We start from the raw sequence: 18,820 nt of genomic DNA, 5'->3' as shown, positions 1-18,820 counted from the left end.
CCTTTTTATGTAAGAGCCCCTTGAGTATTTCAAGACCAAATTATGAACTTCTCTTAATTTTTTTAAAAAAAATCTTTATTGGGCTTCCCTGGTGGCACAGTGGTTAAGAATCCGCCTGCCAATGCAGGGGACACGGGTTCGAGCCCTGGTCAGGGAAGATCCCACATGCCGCGAAGCAACTAATCCCGTGAGCCACAACTACTGAGCCCGCGAGCCACAACTACTGAAGCCCACACCTAGAGCCCATGCTCCGCAACAAGAGAAGCCACCACAATGAGAAGCCCGTGCACCGCAACGAAGAGTAGCCCCGACTCTGCAACTAGAGAAAGCCCGTGCCCAGCAATGCAGCCTAAAATAAATAATGCAGCCTAAAATAAATCAATGCAGCCTAAAATAAATAAATAAAATAAGTAAATTTATTTAAAAAAAATCTTTATTGAGATATTCACATACCATACAATTCACCCATTTAAAGTGTTCAATTCAGTGGCTTTTGGTATGTTACCATTATTAATTTTTAAATTTTTTGATAAAAATATACTGTCGTCCCTTGGTATCTGCAGGGGATTAATTCCAGGTCCCCCCCCCCCCCCCCGTGGATACCAAAATCCATGGATGCTCAAGTCCCTTATATAAAATGGCAGTAGTATAACATAAAATTTGCCATTTTAACCATTTTTTAAAAACCATTTTTGAGTGTATAATTCAGTGGCATTAGTTACATTCACTATGTTCTGCAATCATCACCACTATCTATTTCCACAGCTTTTTCATTACCCTGAGCAAAAACTAACCATTAAGCAATAACTCCTCATATCCCAGTCAACTTTTCAGTCTCCATGAATTTGTCTGTTTTAGGTACTTTTTACTCATACTATGAGTGGCATCATACAATAATAGTCCTTTTGTGTCTGGCTTATTTTACTTAACAATGTATTAAAGGTCTTAACTTTTTTCTGAACCAAAGGTCAATACTATAGGATTTCAAATTCTACTGAATTTGACAGTTTTTTTCCACTGTGCCCAGAGTTAATTATAATAAAGGAGTACAGTAGTTTCCAGAGTTGTTTATTGAATTAATAACAGTATTCTTAGGGTTAGTGATTATAACTAGTTTTTTTTTTTTTTCTGTAAATGGGTTGTAGGGAGGGTTGATGAAAGGTGACATTGCCGCCCTACCTATTATTCAAAAGTTAACTCACATTGTTAACTAACAATAAAGATAAGTATATTTAATGCTATTAAATAGTACATTTCCCATTTCATCATATTTATAAATGCCTTGCACACTTTTAGAAACAGCTATTTAGAGGTAACTTAAAAGTCAAGAGTGTAATCAATAAACGGCACTATGTGGAATTTCATACCCTAATATCTCATATTGGTTTAGAAAAAGTGGCATTAATGTACTTTTTAAAAAATATAAAATAATAGAATCAACTCACCTTAGGGCAGTGGCAGGGAGATAGATTACCTAAAGTTAAAGTTTTAAAAAAAAATGCCTAAATCATGATTGCCCCAGGATGGCTTGACTAATGCCCAAGCTTGGCAGGAACCTGGGGGCGGGTCACAGTGGAACTCATCCCCAGACCAGGTAAAGGTAGAGCTAATGAATTGCTCTTATTATTAGAGAGAGTTGGGCAGCTGAAGGGCTCTTCTTCCTCCTCAGGCAGTTAGTACTGACTCATCCCTGAGGTAGTGAGGTCTTTTCCAAGTTTCTCTGGTAATTTAATCAAAGTTAATTGAGAGTTGATGTACTCTAAGATGTAAAATGTAAAACGGTGGTTTCCCAGGCACTTGTGAGGGTCTCCAAGACCCTTTCAAGGAGTCTACAGGTAAAAACTACTTCATAATAACACTGATATTATTTGCTTTTTTCATGCTCATTCTCTCAGGAGTGTACAGTAGAGTTTTTTAGGGGCTACGTAACATGAAATCACTGCTCAGATAAATTATATTTTGTGTTCTATAAAATTTTCTAAGTATGATTATTCAGATGCAGGTGTTTGGTAGAGATTTTCTTGGAAATGAACAAAATAAGCCTGCCACTTCAAGGAAAGCAACTGACAGCCAAGCATTCAAGGAAAAATTAGAATTTTGGAAAATTTATATTCATCACTTTGAGCTTGACAGCTCTCTAATATTTAGACTTTTCTGATGCAATCTGTGGTGATATTGATAAATGTGACTTTTAATATATTGTATAATGAAATGTGTTACCATTCCGATGGTCTGCCTAACTCAAACTGATAAATTCATGATTTTACAAAGACATGCATGGATAAAAGTTCTATTCAAAGTGCAAGTTAGACTAATGGATTTTAATGAAACAGTGTGAAAAGGCTCATTCGTCTGGTTTCAGATTCCACATTGCAGCTAATCTTTAAGAAACCACCGCTTGTGGACTTCCAGTGCCCTATCAAAGAACATCCACAATTATATGGGAAACAGAGGAATATTGTAATAACCTTTTAAACTGCATGTCATTGAGGAGTCATTGTCTTTGGTTGAAGTCAACCAGAACAACATATGGCAGCAGATTAAATACAAAAGCAGATGTGAGAACCTAGGTATCTTCTGTTAAGTTAGACATTAAAGAGATTTGCAAAGATGGTGAACAGTGCCATTCTTTTCACTAAATGTTTTTTGTTTTGGAAAAATAGTTATTTTTTAAAAATGTTATCTATGTTAACATGTAATGGGATTGCTATTTTTAATGAATTAATATTTTTTAAATTTCTAAGTTTTAGTTTCTGTAATCATGAACATTGTTAGATAAAATGCACATAAACAAAAGTTTTTTAGATAGTTAATAATTTAAGAGGTAAAGGGATCCTGAGACTACAAAGTTTGAGAATCACTTCTGTAAGGTACAGTCTTAAAGTACTTTCATATGCTCTCATTTAATCCTCCAAACAATGCTGTGAGTTGTAATAATAACAATAATACTTAGAGAATACTTTATTCTGTGTGCCAGGCACTATTCTATGTGTTTTATGTACACTATTTCAATTAACCCTTGCAATAAATTTTGAGATAGTTTGAAACAGGAGGGAAAGGGGCAGAGCACAACCTTTAAAAGAATGACATAACCATAGGACATGACAAAAACTGGTTAGAACCAGCTAGCCATAGGACATGACAAAAACTGGTTAGAACCAACTAGATCCAAGATGGCAGAGGATTCGACTTCCAGTAGACCTTGAGCCTCATTATATGCTCATTGTAATACATTAGCTAAATGACACACCCACCAGCGCCATGACAGTTCTGAGGCCAACCATAAAAGGCCAAAAAGTGGGAGGTGGCCCAATTTCTGGAAATCCCAGCCCCCTCCCCACCCCCCCAAATAGTTGGAATAATCCTCCCACTTATTAGCCTCTGAAATTACCCAGCCCATAAAAACTAACCATGCCATATTTTGAGGCTCTCTTGCCTTCTGAGATGGCCCACACTCTGTCTGTGGAGTGTGTTTCCCAAGGCCTCTCGCTTCCTGAGATGGCCCACACTGTAGAGTGTGTTTCTCTCTAAATAAATCCACTTCTTTTAAAAAATTTATTTAGTTATTTATTTTTGGCTGCATTGGGTCTTTTGTTGTTGCAAACAGGCTTTTCTCTAGTTGCGGCGAGCGGGGGCTACTCTTTGTTGTGGTGCGTGGGCTTCTCATTGCAGTGACTTCTCTTGTTGTGGAGCATGGGCTCTAGGCACGCGGGCTTCAGTAGTTGTGGCTCGCAGGGCTGTAAAGCACAAGCTCAGTAGTTGTGGCGCATGGACTTAGTTGCTTCGCGGCATGTGGGATCTTCCCAGACCAGGGCTCGAACCCGTGTCCCCTGCATTGGCAGGCGGGTTCTTAACCACTGCACCACCATGGAAGTCCAGTAAATCTACTTACCTATCACATCATCTCCACATTCTTTTGCGAGGAGGCAAGAAGCTTAAATTCACTGGGAACACTTTCAGATGAGCAAAGCAGACACAGAGAGGTTAGCTAACTTATTCAAGGTCCTACAGGAATATCTAAAACCCCAAATGTAGGATAAAGTATGTAATATTATCCAAACTTATTTGACCGTGAAACCTTCTTTTTTTTTTTTTGGAACAATTCTTTGACTAGTGTTCCTTGGAATATGGTTTGGAAATTCTGTATAAGTTGAAGACCATTGAAGGAAAAAATTACAAACAAAACTTAAAAAGGAGTGGTTAATGATGGTTGAATAGTACTGAAAGAGTGATTAAGTTGAGGAGAGAAAGTGACCATTGGATTTGGCAGGATGAAATTCATAACTTTTAGCTGTCCCGGGTAGCCATGACGAAATCTTGCACCATCCTACTCTGTCCTGCCCAGAATGTGAATCATCCCTTCGTCCAGCACATCCACACTGTATACACTACCCACCATTTAGTATTGGAAAAACAGTATATATAGGGTTCAGTACTATACGTGGTTTCAGGCGTCCCCTGAGGGTCTTGGAATATATCCCCCACGGATAAGGGGGAGACTACTGTACAGAGAGGTAGAGGAGTTTTACCTATCTGGGTGTGTGTGTGTGGGTACATACTCTTCAAATCTGAAAAGTTTTCCTCAATAAGAGACGTTTGAGCTAGATCTGACGGCTGATGTTTGCAAAGGCTTTCCTGTGCAAAGGAAATGAAAAAAGGCAATGAAGAGGATTCTAGGTTGAATAAACAGCATGGGGAACAGCTCTAGGATAAAAGGGATCACAATGCATTCATGAAACTGAAGTAAGGCATGTGAGGGGGCAGAGTGCAATGGTGGGTGCGATATGAAGAGGGAAAGGTCGACAAGATCTAGGTTGTGCAGAATCTTATAAGACATGTGAGGAGTTGGTTCTTTATCCTAAGGGTAACGGGAAGTCACTAAAGGATCTTAAGCAGGGAAAGATATTCTCAAATTGGCTTTTTAAAACATTTTACACTTGGAGAAGGGGTGAGAGAAAGGTAAGACTAGTTTGGAAGTAGATGGATTTGGGGAGTCATTCCACTCTGCCAAGGGAAAAAAAAAAGGCTGCAGAATCTGAAGTACAGGGCACAGAACAGCGACAGGGAGAGCTAGGACAGGGAAGACATTGGTTAAAAAAAATAATTGAGAGATAACTGTATAAGTGTGTGTATACATCTTAACACATACACAAATACATGTATGAAAAAAAAAAACCCAAGATCTAGCCACAAGTCTCATAACTACTACTAAAAAAACAAAACAAAACAAATACATGTATGCATGTAAAAAAGGCTTGTGGTTTTATGTAATTTTTATAACTTATTGATGTAAAACATATATATACAGAAGATCACAAATCATAAGTGTATGGCTTGTTAGATTTTCAGAGTAACATGTCCATGAAACTTTTACCCAGATTTTAAAAAAATGGAATATTACTAACATCCCAAACTTCCTCTCCCCTGTGGCCCTTTCAGTCATTATCCTACTCTCCCCCGTAGTAGACACTGTTTGACTTCACACACATTAGATTAGTTGGTTATTGAGGAGAAGGGGAAGAGTGATGGGGAGCTGTTTTATTGGTATATGACATACATAGGAAAAAGTGCAAAAATGGTAGTCTAAAACTTGATGAATTTTTACAAAATGAATATACCCAGGTCACATTTGAGATATAGAACATTAACCAGCACCTCAGAAGCCTCCTTTGTGCCCACTCCTAGTCATTACCTCTCCCCAAATGTATCCACTGTTCTCACTATCATTACCGTTTTGGGAGTCTCCAAGCCACCCCCATATCCAGAGATTTACCAGGACTCATGGAACTCAGTGTTTAATTGTACTCACAGCTAAGATTTATTACAGCAATGTAGTAAGAACACACATCTGGATCATGAGAGGAAAAAGACACAGGTAGAGTATGGAAGGATCCATGTATAGACTTCCTTATGCTCTCTCCCTCCCACGAGGGGTCACTCAGATCCCACTTTCCCCACCAATGAAAATGCAACATGTGTGCCATGTTTCTGCCCAGAGAAGCCCATTAGAGACCCAGTGCCCAAAGTTTTTATTGAGGTCTGGTCATTTAGACACACTCTGCTTAGCATATGCTAAAATTCCAGACTCCCAGAAGGAAGGCAGGTGCTCATTAAAAGTCATACTGTTTGCACAGTCTAGGCACCATAAGTCACCTTATCAGTTAGAAGAAGTTTTATGTCAGTGTAGGAAACTGTTTACCAGCCAAGTTCCCAGACATCAGCCAAAAGACCAGCCTTAAAAACAAGCCTTTCTGAGGATAGCAGTCTCAGGCCTGCTGTGTTAACTCTTTTTCTACACAATCACCATAGATGAGTTTTGCCTACTCTTGAACTTAATATGAAAGGAATCACATAGTATGTACTCCTGGCTTATTGTGCTCAACATTATGTTTGTGAGATCTAGCTAGTTCATTCATTCCCATTGCCATAGTAGTCTATATATAATAGTATACCACAGTTTATCCTTTCCACCCTTGATCGGCCAAGTTGTTTCACCTTCTCATCAACATTTGGTATTATTTCTTTTATATCATAGTCATTCATATGAGTATGTAGTAATATTTACAGTTTTAATTAGTATTTTCCTCATGACTAATGAGATTGAGCTTTTTAAAAAATTGTTTATTATTTTTTAAAAATTTATTTATATTTTATTTTTGGCTGTGTTGGGTCTTCATTGCTGCATGCGGGCTTTCTTTAGTTGCGGCGAGCAGGGGCTTCTCATTGCGGTGGCTTCTCTTGTTGCGGAGCATGGGCTCTAGGCACACGGGCTTCAGTAGTTGTGGCACGTGGGTTCAGTAGTTGTGGCTCGCAGGCTCTAGAGCGCAGGCTCAGTAGTTGTGGCGCATGGACTTAGTTGCTCCGCAGCATGTGGGATCTTCCCTGACCAGGGCTTGAACCTGTGTCTCCTGCATTGGCAGGCGGATTCTTAACCACCACTCCACCAGGGAAGTCCTATTATTATTTTTTTTTTTTACTGAGCATTTTTTTCATGTGTATTGGCCAGCTTTTATTGTTAATTGCCTGTTCAAGTCTCTTGCCCATTTTTATATTGGGTTGCTTGATTTATTTGTAGGAGTTTTTCATATATATTTTGGATATGAGTTCGTTGTTGGATCTATGTATTGCAGATACCTTATTCCATTTTGTGGGTTGCCGTTTCACTCTTAAGTGACTTCTTTTAATGAAGAAAAGTTAACTCTAAAGTAGCCTAACGTATTCATCTTTTCCTCTAGAGTTTATGTTTTCTGTTGCCTTTTTAAGAGATCTTTGTGCCAAGGTGATGAAGGTGGTCTACTGTGTTATCTTTTAGAAACTTTGTTTTACCTTTCTTTCATATTTAGATCTACAATTCACTTGGAATTAATTTTTTTGTAAATGGTGTAAAAATACAGGTCAAGATTCATTTTTTTTCATATGGATATCCCATTCAGCACTGTTGAAAAAATTTGACTTCACTGCTGTGCAATGTTACCTTTGTCTTAAGCATCCACAGCTCTCGATTTTGTCCCATTGTTTTATCCTTGTGCCAATACCACACTGTCTTAATAACCTTTATAATAAGTCTTACTGTCTGGTAGTATAAGTCTTTCAACTTTTTTCCCCCCAAGATTGTCTTGACTATGCTTGGTCCTTTGAATTTCTGTGTAAAGTTTTAGAATGATCTTTGTCATTTCTCTCTATCTCTCTCTGTCTCTCTCTCTTTGACTCTCACACACACAGAGAGACATGCACAAAAGAACTTGTTGTGATCGTATTAAATCAGTAAATCATTTTGAGGAGAATTGATACTTTTTTTTTTTTTTTTTGGCTGCTTTGGGTCTTCATTGCTGCATGCGGGCTTTCTGTAGTTGCGGCAAGTGGGGGCTACTCTTCGTTGCGGTGCGCCGGCTTCTCATTGGTGACTTCTCTTGTGGAACACGGGCTCTAGGTGTGTGGGCTTCAGTAGTTGTAGCATGAGGGCTCAGTAGTTGTGGTGCACAGGCTTAGTTGCTCCACGACATGTGGGATCTTCCTGGACCAGGGATCGAGCCCGTGTCCCCTGCATTGGCAGGTGGATTCTTAACCACTGCGCCACCAGGGAAGTCCAGGATCTTCAGGATTCAGTGTACCAATCCATGAACTTGTATATCCCTCCATTTATTTAAGCTATTTAAAAAATTTTTTCTGTTAGAGGTCTTACACATCTTTCACTAGGTTTATTTCTAGGTATTTGATATGGACACGTAGGTGTAGTTAATTGGCCTCTCTGCTCAACCTTTCTCTTTTTTTTTAAGTATCTTTATTGGAGTATAATTGCTTTACAATGGTGTGTTAGTTTCTGCTTTATAACAAAGTGATGCTCAACCTTTCTTGATTGAATCTGAGTGTTCTTTTTACCAGAAAGCTATTTCAACTTAGTTCAGAAATAATACAGACAGTAGTGTTCTGTGTGGAAGGTCTTCAGAGATTTAAGAATTAAAAAACAAACTTAACTCTAGCAATATGACAAATTATTTTATGGTGAGAGTTTTTATATCAAATAATTTAGATGTTGAAACATGAAATATTTATAATCATATTGTACAGCTGTGTAAAACTTTGATTAAAATATGGACATCTTAGGCATCATTACTGTGTATAGTATTACTTCTTGGTCAAATGAGATGCTGAACAATTTAGGTGTGGTTTTAGTTTAGGTTAGGTAATCAACATTTCACCATGGTTTTACATATTGAGAGTGGAGCGAATTAAGTATCAGAGTGTTGTGTGTGTTTAGGGGTGAATTTGTAATGTTAAGACATAAGAAAATATACTGTGATGTAATTATAAAATAAATATGTTTTCAAGTTTGTGACACTGTATATTGATGGCGGACTTTTATTCTTAGAAGCTTGAAGAATGAAGGAAAGATCTAGTTGTAACCTTTAACAAATTACTTAACATTTCTGTGCCTTTGTTTCTTCATCTGCACAAGGGGAATAATAATAATAGTACTCCCTTTGTTTTCTTTAATCAACTTATATTCAATTTTGTTTTCCTGAAATTTCTACCAGTAGAGCTTATTTTTGCCCTTTTAGGTACATAAAACATTTCTTTCCCCTTTGGAAACAATTTAGAATAGTGTCTGGCTCTTAATAAGTGCTTAATAAGCATTGTGATGATGATGCTGATGATGATGATGAAGAATAAGCATGATGATGAAGAAGAAGAAGATGATGATGATGATGATGGTTTTTTGCAGATATTTAAGCATCAAGAGGACATGGACTTTTGTCTCATTCACTATCTTTAACATTGTCTGTGTACTAGATTGTGTAGACACAATCCCTGCATTCATGGAGCTTGCAATCTAGTTTGTACATCATTGTATACAATCATGTTTATAATAAAGCAAATGAATACAGCCGTCATGCTTCCATAATCAACTCTAGTTATTTATGGAACAAATACTTAATAATTTTCTACAATGACAGTGTCTTTTCATATGCTTGTTTAAGTTGAAATCCTGAGGGGAATGTTAAGCCATTGGCCTCATGGTTGTGCAGTTTTTTTTTTTTGTTTGTTTTTTTTTTAAACATCTAAAAATTATGGAACGCTTCACGAATTTGCGTGTCATCCTTGCGCAGGGGCCATGCTAATCTTCTCTGTATCGTTCCAATTTTAGTATATGTGCTGCCGAAGCGAGCACGGTTGTGCAGTTTTTTGCTTGTACTGCTGATGATTGAGTCTTCTCTGATGCTAGGATGTCCTGGGAGTTGAAAGATTCAGGTTTAAGTTCTAGTTTTGCTGCTGATTTTGTACATGACTCTGAGTGAGTTACTTCTTAACCTTGTCTTTAATTGAATGTACTAAATGATTTCTAAGGTTTCTTCCAGCTCTCATTTTGTTATTAATCAGCTTCTCCAAATTATGTTATGTTCTTTGGTTATAGGGGAGCAGGAATCCATTGTCCATAATAGATATTTACCTTAAAACTGAATGCTGAAATTTAAGTGTTGAGCTCATATTCCATTATTGTATTTTGGTTTTACTTTTATAGATGCCAGAAGTGGGTGGAGAATTGTAGGAGAGCAGACTTAGAAGATAAAACACCTGATCAACTAAATAAACATTATCGATTGTGTGCCAAACACTTTGAGACTTCTATGATCTGTAGAACTGTAAGTAACCAGAGGGCTTGTTTTTTTTTGTTTTGTATTCTCTCACTTACTCACTATTTGGTTGGAATGTAAATCTTTATATATTAATGTTGGAGAGTATCCTTACACCCTGCCACTTTTTTATTTTTTAAGATGAAGACAAATTTGGAGCTTAATAGTATCAATTTTGTTCTTAAAAACCTGTTTTTTTTTTAACCCTTCTGTTTCTGATGCCCCATTCCTACTCACCAGAGGTAGCCACTTTTAAACTTCTTTTGTAGCCTTCAGAAAATTTTAGATGATTATAAATGTGTATATTTAAAGTAAAGTTGGCATTTTTATTTGGATCAGCTTTTCTAGAGCTTTTTTATGAGTGAAATCTTCATCAAGGAATAGAGCTCTTTGTTTTCAAAGTTTTGTACGTACTGTTAGAACCAACCCTAATTTTTATTTGCTGGATACAACAGGAAGCAAATCATGCCATTAATGTGAGAAAACATTTCCGTCAGTAATTTGCAATTTCATATCAAAACCTGACTCTCTCAGCCTTGCTACTGTTAACTGTGATTTTGGCCAAGTCACTTCCCCTCTCTGAGCCCCAATTTCTAATGAAGAAATTAGATCAGATAATTCCTGAGGTCTAAGACTTTTAACCCTCTGTGATTCTGTTATTGCTATGATTCATAAAAGGCACAAATAGGACAGATTTGATTGAAATGAAGCAGACTTGAAACACTTAAAAACTAGTTAGGAAGACAGTTTTGTTAAACAAATAATATATTCTTGTTTAGGTATTAAAACATGTATCATCTCAGTTATTGGGATAGACATAAACTTGATTTGAAGGTACACTATATATTGTTATGCAGCAATTTATTTTGATATTTTTTTCAGATACATTTTGCAGAGGCATCAGAAAACTAAAGAATGATTGGGTTATTTTATTTCTCAAAATTAATTGAAGCAGATACTTGTGAAGTCATTGGGAGGTGAGCCAATTCCGGTTCAACAGTTTAATCACAAATATTTGAGGGATATTTTTGCCTTGCTTTGTTAAGAGGGTAATAATGATCAAAATAAGAGATTTCATATGTTTAAAAGGCAAACTTTATGTTCTTGACATTAAGTAAAAATATCCCAAATTATTTTAAATACGCAAGCCGTATGCATTTTTACATTTTTATTTTATTAATAAATATGGTCTCTTAATTAGTTAATTCCAATAAGACTAATGTGAGAAATATAAAATATAGTTCACTCATATTTTTGTTCATAGAGCATAGAACAGAACTATTTTCGCTTTTTAAATTTCCACATAATTCTTTAATCTTGGATCAATTAATGCAAATGTGAGACATTTTCTTTCTACACATGTAGAAGATATTGCTGTTAAATCTGGATTATCTAATACTTATACCCAGATGTTTTAAGAGTTTTGACTTCATTAGTTTGACATTTAAGATCTCATCAGTAAACATTTGTGGCTAGTTCAACGAAAGCCAGATACTATCTTTGATGCTAGAGTAAGATCATTACTTTATGCTTAAACCTTAATTCAGCAGTTAAAGATTAAATCTTGATACTGAATAAAAATTATCATGCACATGAATTGAATATAACCCTTATTGGCATGTGTACTTATAAATAGATGTAAAAAATTGCATGTTTTTTATTCATATATTGTTTTCTGGTCTATAATATCTTTCCTTGGTAGCAAATTAATTTTATTTGAATTTTTAAAGTCTTTACAATGTTTTATCCCTCCTCTCTTTATTTAATTGGTAAAATATCAAGAATTTACTGTGTATGTGGATATCTTTGCTTTTTGAGATGTTTGCCAAGTAGGAAAGATGAGACACTTAGGGTATAGTATAGTTTTTGTTCTCTTCACTGATTGTGTCCAAAATCAATCCCTGATTCAAACTCCGTAGTAGACTCAGGATATTTGGCCCAACACTAGAAGCTGAACATCCTTAAGAAATAGATTATCTTCTTTGTGTTTTCTATGAGGCTTGGGGATTGAACTAGAAAATATTGACTGTAAATAGAAATTCTTCCCAAATGTGTTTAACAACTCTTCAGATGAAACCTAAGATAGTGTGTTCCCTTTAATTATATATTTTTCCATCATATTTTCCTAACCTTCTTTCCTTGGGTGCAAAAACATAAGAATTGTTATTTTTGTTTGGCATATACTTTGAATACGCTTTATTAGTCATCTTTGAAACAATCACTGCTCCCACAAAAGCTTTTTAAACTGAAGTGTATTTTGTTTTTATCAGTGCAAATTTGGGAAGAAATTAAAGGCACTGTTTCTTTGGACTAGCTAGGGAAATGTAGTAGCAGTTATTCATCTGTTACTCTACCTCTCAATAAACTTCTTGTCCCTACCTGACCTCCTCTGGTCTGGCTGTGGAAGACTGTCACCGTCTAAGTATGCATCCATCTTCTAGCCAGGTTGGATTAGGCTAAGAGGAATTAAGATGGAGAATGGTCATCCTTCAATGATAAGAACGTTAGAATTAGAAGGGAATTTAGAAATACCTAGTTCAGTGTTTGCAAAAGTGTGATTATGTATATCACTTGTGGTATATGAGTGATTTCAGATGGCACATGAACCAATTTTTATTTTAGAAGTTTTGTAATATGTGTTAAAAATATAACTAGCTCATCAAATCATTATTGTATAGTTTTTATTGCTTAAGATAATGTTAACTAAAAAAGTGAGTGGATTATGAAAAAGTATAGATGGTTGTGTAACTGAAATGGCAAGCATTATGATCATTAGTATGTGAATAACTTCATTTTGGGAAATACTGATCTAATTCAGTACCTGAGTTTTATTCAGAAGAGGAAACTGAGTCCAGAAAGGGAAAGGATTTAGTCAGGGTCTGAGAGTGAGTCACTGGTAGAATTTGGACTAGCCCCTAGGTCTCCTGGGTCCTAGTCCAATATTATTTCATGGTGCCTTGATGCTTCTCAGTAATAGTAGCAAAAGTGGAGTGAACAGCAGGTAAAGGAAGGAAGAATTATTATAAAACATACAGGCGGATAGATTATTTGAGAAACTTTTGTGCCTGCTGTGTTTTGTGGGCTCATGGAAGAACAGAAAAGTAGCTGGGAGATTGAATTAGAAAAATATATGTTAAATGCAAATACATTTTATTTTTTATGCCTACCATCAATTCAGTTCCTTCATTTATAGTAGTAAGATGGCCAGAAGGGCAAATGCAAAAAGTGTTAGAAATAATAAGCTGATCTGGACTGACATCATCCATTCTACAAGTCTCTACACTTTAGAATTGGAGTTGAAGGAGTACTGGGGAAATCATTAACACTAGAATTTTATTTATGTGTGATACATTCTTAAGGACCGTCTCTGAATTAACACATTTTTCTTTTTCAGAGCCCTTATAGGACAGTTCTTCGAGATAATGCAATACCAACAATATTTGATCTTACCAGCCATTTGAATAATCCACACAGTAGACACAGAAAACGAATAAAAGAATTGGTATGTCAGTGTGCTTCCAGATTTCCTATCCTCTATAATATTATGAAATCAAATACAGATGCATTCATGTAAAAATTGAACCAAGTTACTTTCTACTTCAGAGGTAGCATTATGGGAAATTAATGCTATGGTTATTGTTGAAGTAGTGTGGACATAAGATGATTAGTTTGTTTTAGTATTTACATTGGAAAATCTTCTTCAACTTTAGCCAGTTGATACTCGTTGACTTGAGCCAAAGTATGCTGTTAATTACAGGCTCCTAACTCATTCTCTTCCAGGGAAGAAGAAAAAAAAAAAACCACCTTTTCTTTTGTAGTAAAGAAAGTGGGGCTGAGGTATATTTCCAGAATTCAGCACAAAGGGATAAGTGAAAGTTAAGACATGGGTAGTTTTACTAGAAATAAGGATTCTATCACTATTAAGTACTGACAGGGTTTACAAAAAGCTTTTAAATCTCTGTATGTGGCATCTTTGTGCATGTTTTTATAAACCTTTGATATCCTTGAAACCTACGTGTTTTTTGTTGACCTCAAATGAACAGAATTAAATTACTCAGACTCCTCAGACCATTGCTTTCTGTCATCATTGCCACCAGGAAGCCCGTTGTTTGTTTATTTTCTTTCCTTCTTCCATTCTTACCATTTCCTTTCCTCCCCTCCCTTTTGTATCCATGCTAGTGCACTTAATATGTCATTTCAGTCCACTGACTATGTGCTTTTTTAAGATAACAACTGTCCAATTTTCCTCATTTTCTTCTCTGTTTACCTTTCATATTTAGATCTGTGATCCATTTAAATTTGTATGTGTGGTGTCCAGTAGAGATCTAATTTTATTTTTCTCTTTATAGAGATCAAGTTTTCCCAACATGGTCTGTTAATCCGTCTGGTGTAAGATGCCACCTCTGTCATATACCAAGTTTACATATATGCAAGGCTGTTTCTGGGAACTCTGTTATGTTCCATTGGAAGATTTGTTTGTTTACAGCTATACCACACTTTTTAAAATTACCATCGCTTTATATTATATCTTATTTTCAAAAAGGGTGATTTCTTAATTCTTCTCTTTCAAAATTGTCTTAGCTATTTGTAGACCTTTATTTGTCCATGTGAATTTGAGAATCCTTTGTCATGTTCTAGAAATTCTGTTGAGATTTTCATTGTAAGTACTTTGAATTAATATTTTTCCAATGTTAATTAGTCCTATCCATAAACAGAAGAAAAAGCCCAATAGAATAGCTATCAAGTAGTAGCAATCATTGACAAAACTACTGGTTCTTTGAAAAGACTATTAAAACACTTTCAGGAGTGCAAAAAGTAAAAAATTTGAAAAAATTTCAGGGTTTTTGTTGCAGTTCTTTAGAAGAGAACGTGTACATCCTTCCTTAGATTAATTTTTTTTAATTTAATTTTATTTATTTTTTATACAGCAGGTTCTTATTAGTTATCTGTTTTATACATATTAGTGTATATATGTCAATCCCAATCTCCCAATTACCTTAGATTAATTACTTCCTAAATACCTTATGGTTTTTGTTGATATAGATAATGTACTTCTGGTTGAGAGATCGTTTCCACCAATTTTGAAGATCCCTTTTTATTAATTCTAATAGTCTCCTGAGTTTTCTATGTAGTTGACTGTATCATCTACAAATAAGGACAAATTTGCCTCTTCTTTCAGTTCTTCCAATTTTAATTTTTTCTGTAGCCTGTCTTATTGTTTAGTCAAGATTATCTCTAGTACTGTATTCAGTAGTCCCAGTAATGTCACGGCTGGTACACTTGCCTTGTTCCATTAAGTATGATATTTTTGTTGGTATTGTTAGATAATTTTTATCAAGTTAAAGAAATTCCCTTCATTTCCTTCTAGTTCTCACATTCACAGTTTTTATCATAACTTGTTGAACTTATCAATACTTTCATTGCATCTGTTGAGTTCTCATTTTTTTTCGTTCTTTAATGCTGTGAATAACATTGTTGGATTTTCTGTTGTTGAACCATCTTTGCATTCCTGTGATGAACCCTAATTGATTGCAGTATATCTCCCTTCATTTTCATACACTGTTCGATTCAGTTGGTCAGTATTTTATCTACAGTTTTGCATTTATAAGTGTTAGCCTATAATTTCTTTTCATGTATTCCTTTTATCCAGTTATGATATCAAGGTTCTCTTAGCCTCATAAAATAAGTTAGATAGCTTTTCTTTTTTCCCTCTCCTAATTTTTCCAGAAAAACTTGTATAAGGTAGCTATTGTCTGCTCTTGAAAGTTAGGTTGAACTTGGTAAAACCATCAGAGAGCTTTGGGTGAATGAGGGAATATTTTGATTACCATTTCTGTTTATTAGTTTCTCTTTCTTCTTGTGTTCTATATGTTTCCAAAAGTTTATGAAATTCATCTAGGATTTTAGGACGCTTGCCTTTCTCTGCTCCTAAAATTACTTTAGTAGTCTTTTCGAAGAAACAGTAGTGAGTTTTATCACTGATTGCCGTACTTGTGAGCTGTTTTATTGGTTTCTTCTTGATTTGAAGGATTTACTTTTTGGCTCTTTTTTAACTTCTTGAATGTTTAAACTCATTTATGTGTATTCAAAGCTATAAATGTCTAAGTATATTTTAGCTGTATCCTACAATTTTAGACATGTAGCGCTTTTATTGTTCATCTGTGAGTGTTTTGTAATTTCCCCTATTTCTTTAGTATAAGATTATTTTTGTTCTTAGTTTCTAGACATGGGTTTATTTTTTAAAACTTTTTCCCCCAAATGTTGTTAACTGATGCATAGAGGGTATGTATAGTCTATGTGATATTCTTTCTAGTTTTTTTGCATCCATTATTGGTATTTGAAGTCTGATGCCAGCCTGATTCTTGTTCCTTTTTAGGTGATTGCGTTTTTCTCCTTCACAGCCTTCAGCATTTTTCTTTACATTTGATATTTCAAATTTCGCTAAACTGTATCTAGATGGGAGGTTTTTTTCTTATCCAGACGTGCATCTTAAAGTTCTGAGAAATCTTCAGTTTTTATTTCTTCATGCATTTCTTCTCCTCTATTTATTTGTTTTTTTCTGAGACTTCCTATAGTTGAATGCTGATACTACACAACAACAGTCTTCCACCTCAGCTTTTTTCTTAGTCATATGAACCAGGGGTGAAGAGCTCAACCACCTCCCATCCTGTAGCTACCATTTCCCTGCTCTGCTCCTCAAGGAACCTCAGATATCTTACAGCAGGCACACTCTTCCAGATATGCCATCCTTGTAACTCCACAGCCCATAGGATAAGGAGGGAATGTTCCAGATTGGCTAACCTGCTGACATTCTTGTTATCAATATCATGTCCCGTGCTACCCAGCAGGCACCGTGACGTCTCCAGCTGTCACTGGTACTGCTGCTTTCATGCCCCACAATAGTAATGGGATGGGTTATGATCTAAGAATTCTAGTGGGTTAGAGGGAGAGAAAAGGACATAATTGAAAAGTTCTTCCTCAGTCTAACCTTGTATATGCCACTTGGCTCTCTATGCTGTATGTATCCATTTCTCTTCCATATTGGCCCTGTCACTTTCTGCTTCCCAGAGATTTCTCATAGCTTTTGTGTTAGGTTCGGGGATCCAGCAACTCCCTTTTACATGGCAATCCCTGGGGTTAGATTGGGCGGGGGGCATGGTTTATGGCCCCTTGGATTTGACCTCAAATGCCATCATATACTTTCATGCCTTTTATCAATATTAGCCAATACACACTTATAACCCTAAATTATGATGATATAGGTATAAAAGTAAGTTAAATGATGTATTCTTTACCCTCTAGTATTTTATTATAAACTTGGAGTCATTAACAAATTATTGTTCCAGTTTTCCTGTCATCTGTCTGTTTGAAGAATGTTTTCTTTATGAAGAATTCATGCTCTTGAAAGAACTAAATTTGGGACTTCCCTGGTGGTCCAGTGGTTAAGACCCTGCGCTTCCACTGCAGGGGGCACGGGTTTGATCCCTGGTTAGGGAACTAAGATCCTGCATGCCAAAAAAAAAAAAGAAAGAAAGAATTAAATTTGACTCATAATATGCTTTTTACTTGTGAGTCTGTGATGATAATACTAGAGTTCAGTTTTCTCAAAGATATTTTTTTCTTTTTTTCTTGTCATTTAGAGTGAAGATGAAATCAGGACACTGAAACAGAAAAAAAGTAAGTGATAGTGTTAATGACTCAACTTCTGAATGCCTTTTTAAAAGGCCTAGACCTGGTAAGGACAAATAAATATGTTTTATGTCCAAAAACCTACTGTGAGAATGATGTAAGAGTGTGGTAGGCATTGTCCTGTGGTCTGGAATTGTCTGTGAGATAAAGTCTTAGTTTGTCTTTATTGAGTGCCACTATGGCATGCACTTGGCCTTCTCTCTCTCCACTAGGTGCTCCCAGTGTGGTCAGGATGGCAGGCACACAGGCAGAGTGTCCTAGTGTAGGGAAAGAAAGGAGCAGAATCTCTGTCCACCCAATGTGTGGTGCATACTAAGTTCTTGGTAAATATTTAAGGAATAAATGCTGTTGAGACACTTGGGCTTACAGAGAGTAGGAGTCACAATAGCTGTTCTCCAGGTACTGATGCCTGAGCTGTGTCACTAAAGAATGAGGACTGGAAGGTTTTTCTGTTCTTGTCAGTTATTACTATTACTCTTCCTTTCCTGTCTCCTCCTACTACTGCTATTATTATTAACATAACTTTTTTATTGAGTGCTTACTGTGTGCCAAGTCATTATTATAAGTGCTTTACTTATATTAATTCATGTAATTCTCATAGTAGCCCTGAGGAAAGTACTATTATTTTCCCCCTTTATAGATGATGAGACATGGACTCAGGCAAAGAAAGGAGGGAAAGATAGTCTGTGCAGTGCCTTGAAACAGGGTGCCAGATTGGGGGAACTACACACTCATTTTGTTGTTGGAGCGTCTAATAACCCATGATGGTTAAAAAATGAACCTAAAGGGACCACAGGGGCCAGGACTTTCAGGGTTGTGTGTATGACTATGGTCAGGACCCTTATTAACCTCAGGGCTGCAGTTTTCCCATCCAAATATGAAGAGATTAGGCTAAGATTTCTAATATTCTAATATAGCCCTAAAAATTGCACGAATATGCTTTATATTGTATTGTCTCATCTCCCATATAAAAGTATAGATTAATGGTTTGATAGAAA

At 36.0% G+C, this 18,820-nt stretch overlaps 1 protein-coding gene across 16 annotated transcripts in view; it reads left to right on the top strand.

Moving 5' to 3' along the window:
- Nucleotides 1-18,820, top strand: part of THAP12 (THAP domain containing 12) — a 100,570-nt gene that overhangs the window by 3,207 nt on the left and 78,543 nt on the right. For all 16 annotated transcript variants that reach the window (XR_014231579.1, XR_014231580.1, XR_014231581.1 and 13 more), the window contains exons 2-4: nucleotides 10,022-10,142; nucleotides 13,528-13,635; nucleotides 17,774-17,810. Coding sequence is in view for 12 of the 16 variants with exons in the window: in XM_082342282.1 (XP_082198408.1) it covers nucleotides 10,022-10,142; nucleotides 13,528-13,635; nucleotides 17,774-17,810 (266 nt within the window). In the remaining 4 variants the exon portion in view is untranslated. The remainder of the gene's footprint in view (nucleotides 1-10,021; nucleotides 10,143-13,527; nucleotides 13,636-17,773; nucleotides 17,811-18,820) is intronic.

Source organism: Balaenoptera borealis, assembly GCF_965194805.1.
Source record: "Balaenoptera borealis genome assembly, chromosome: 11".
NCBI classification, from domain to species: Eukaryota; Metazoa; Chordata; class Mammalia; order Artiodactyla; family Balaenopteridae; genus Balaenoptera; species Balaenoptera borealis.
Note: the sequence above shows the minus strand (reverse complement) of the source record. Positions and strands in the feature narration are given on the sequence as shown.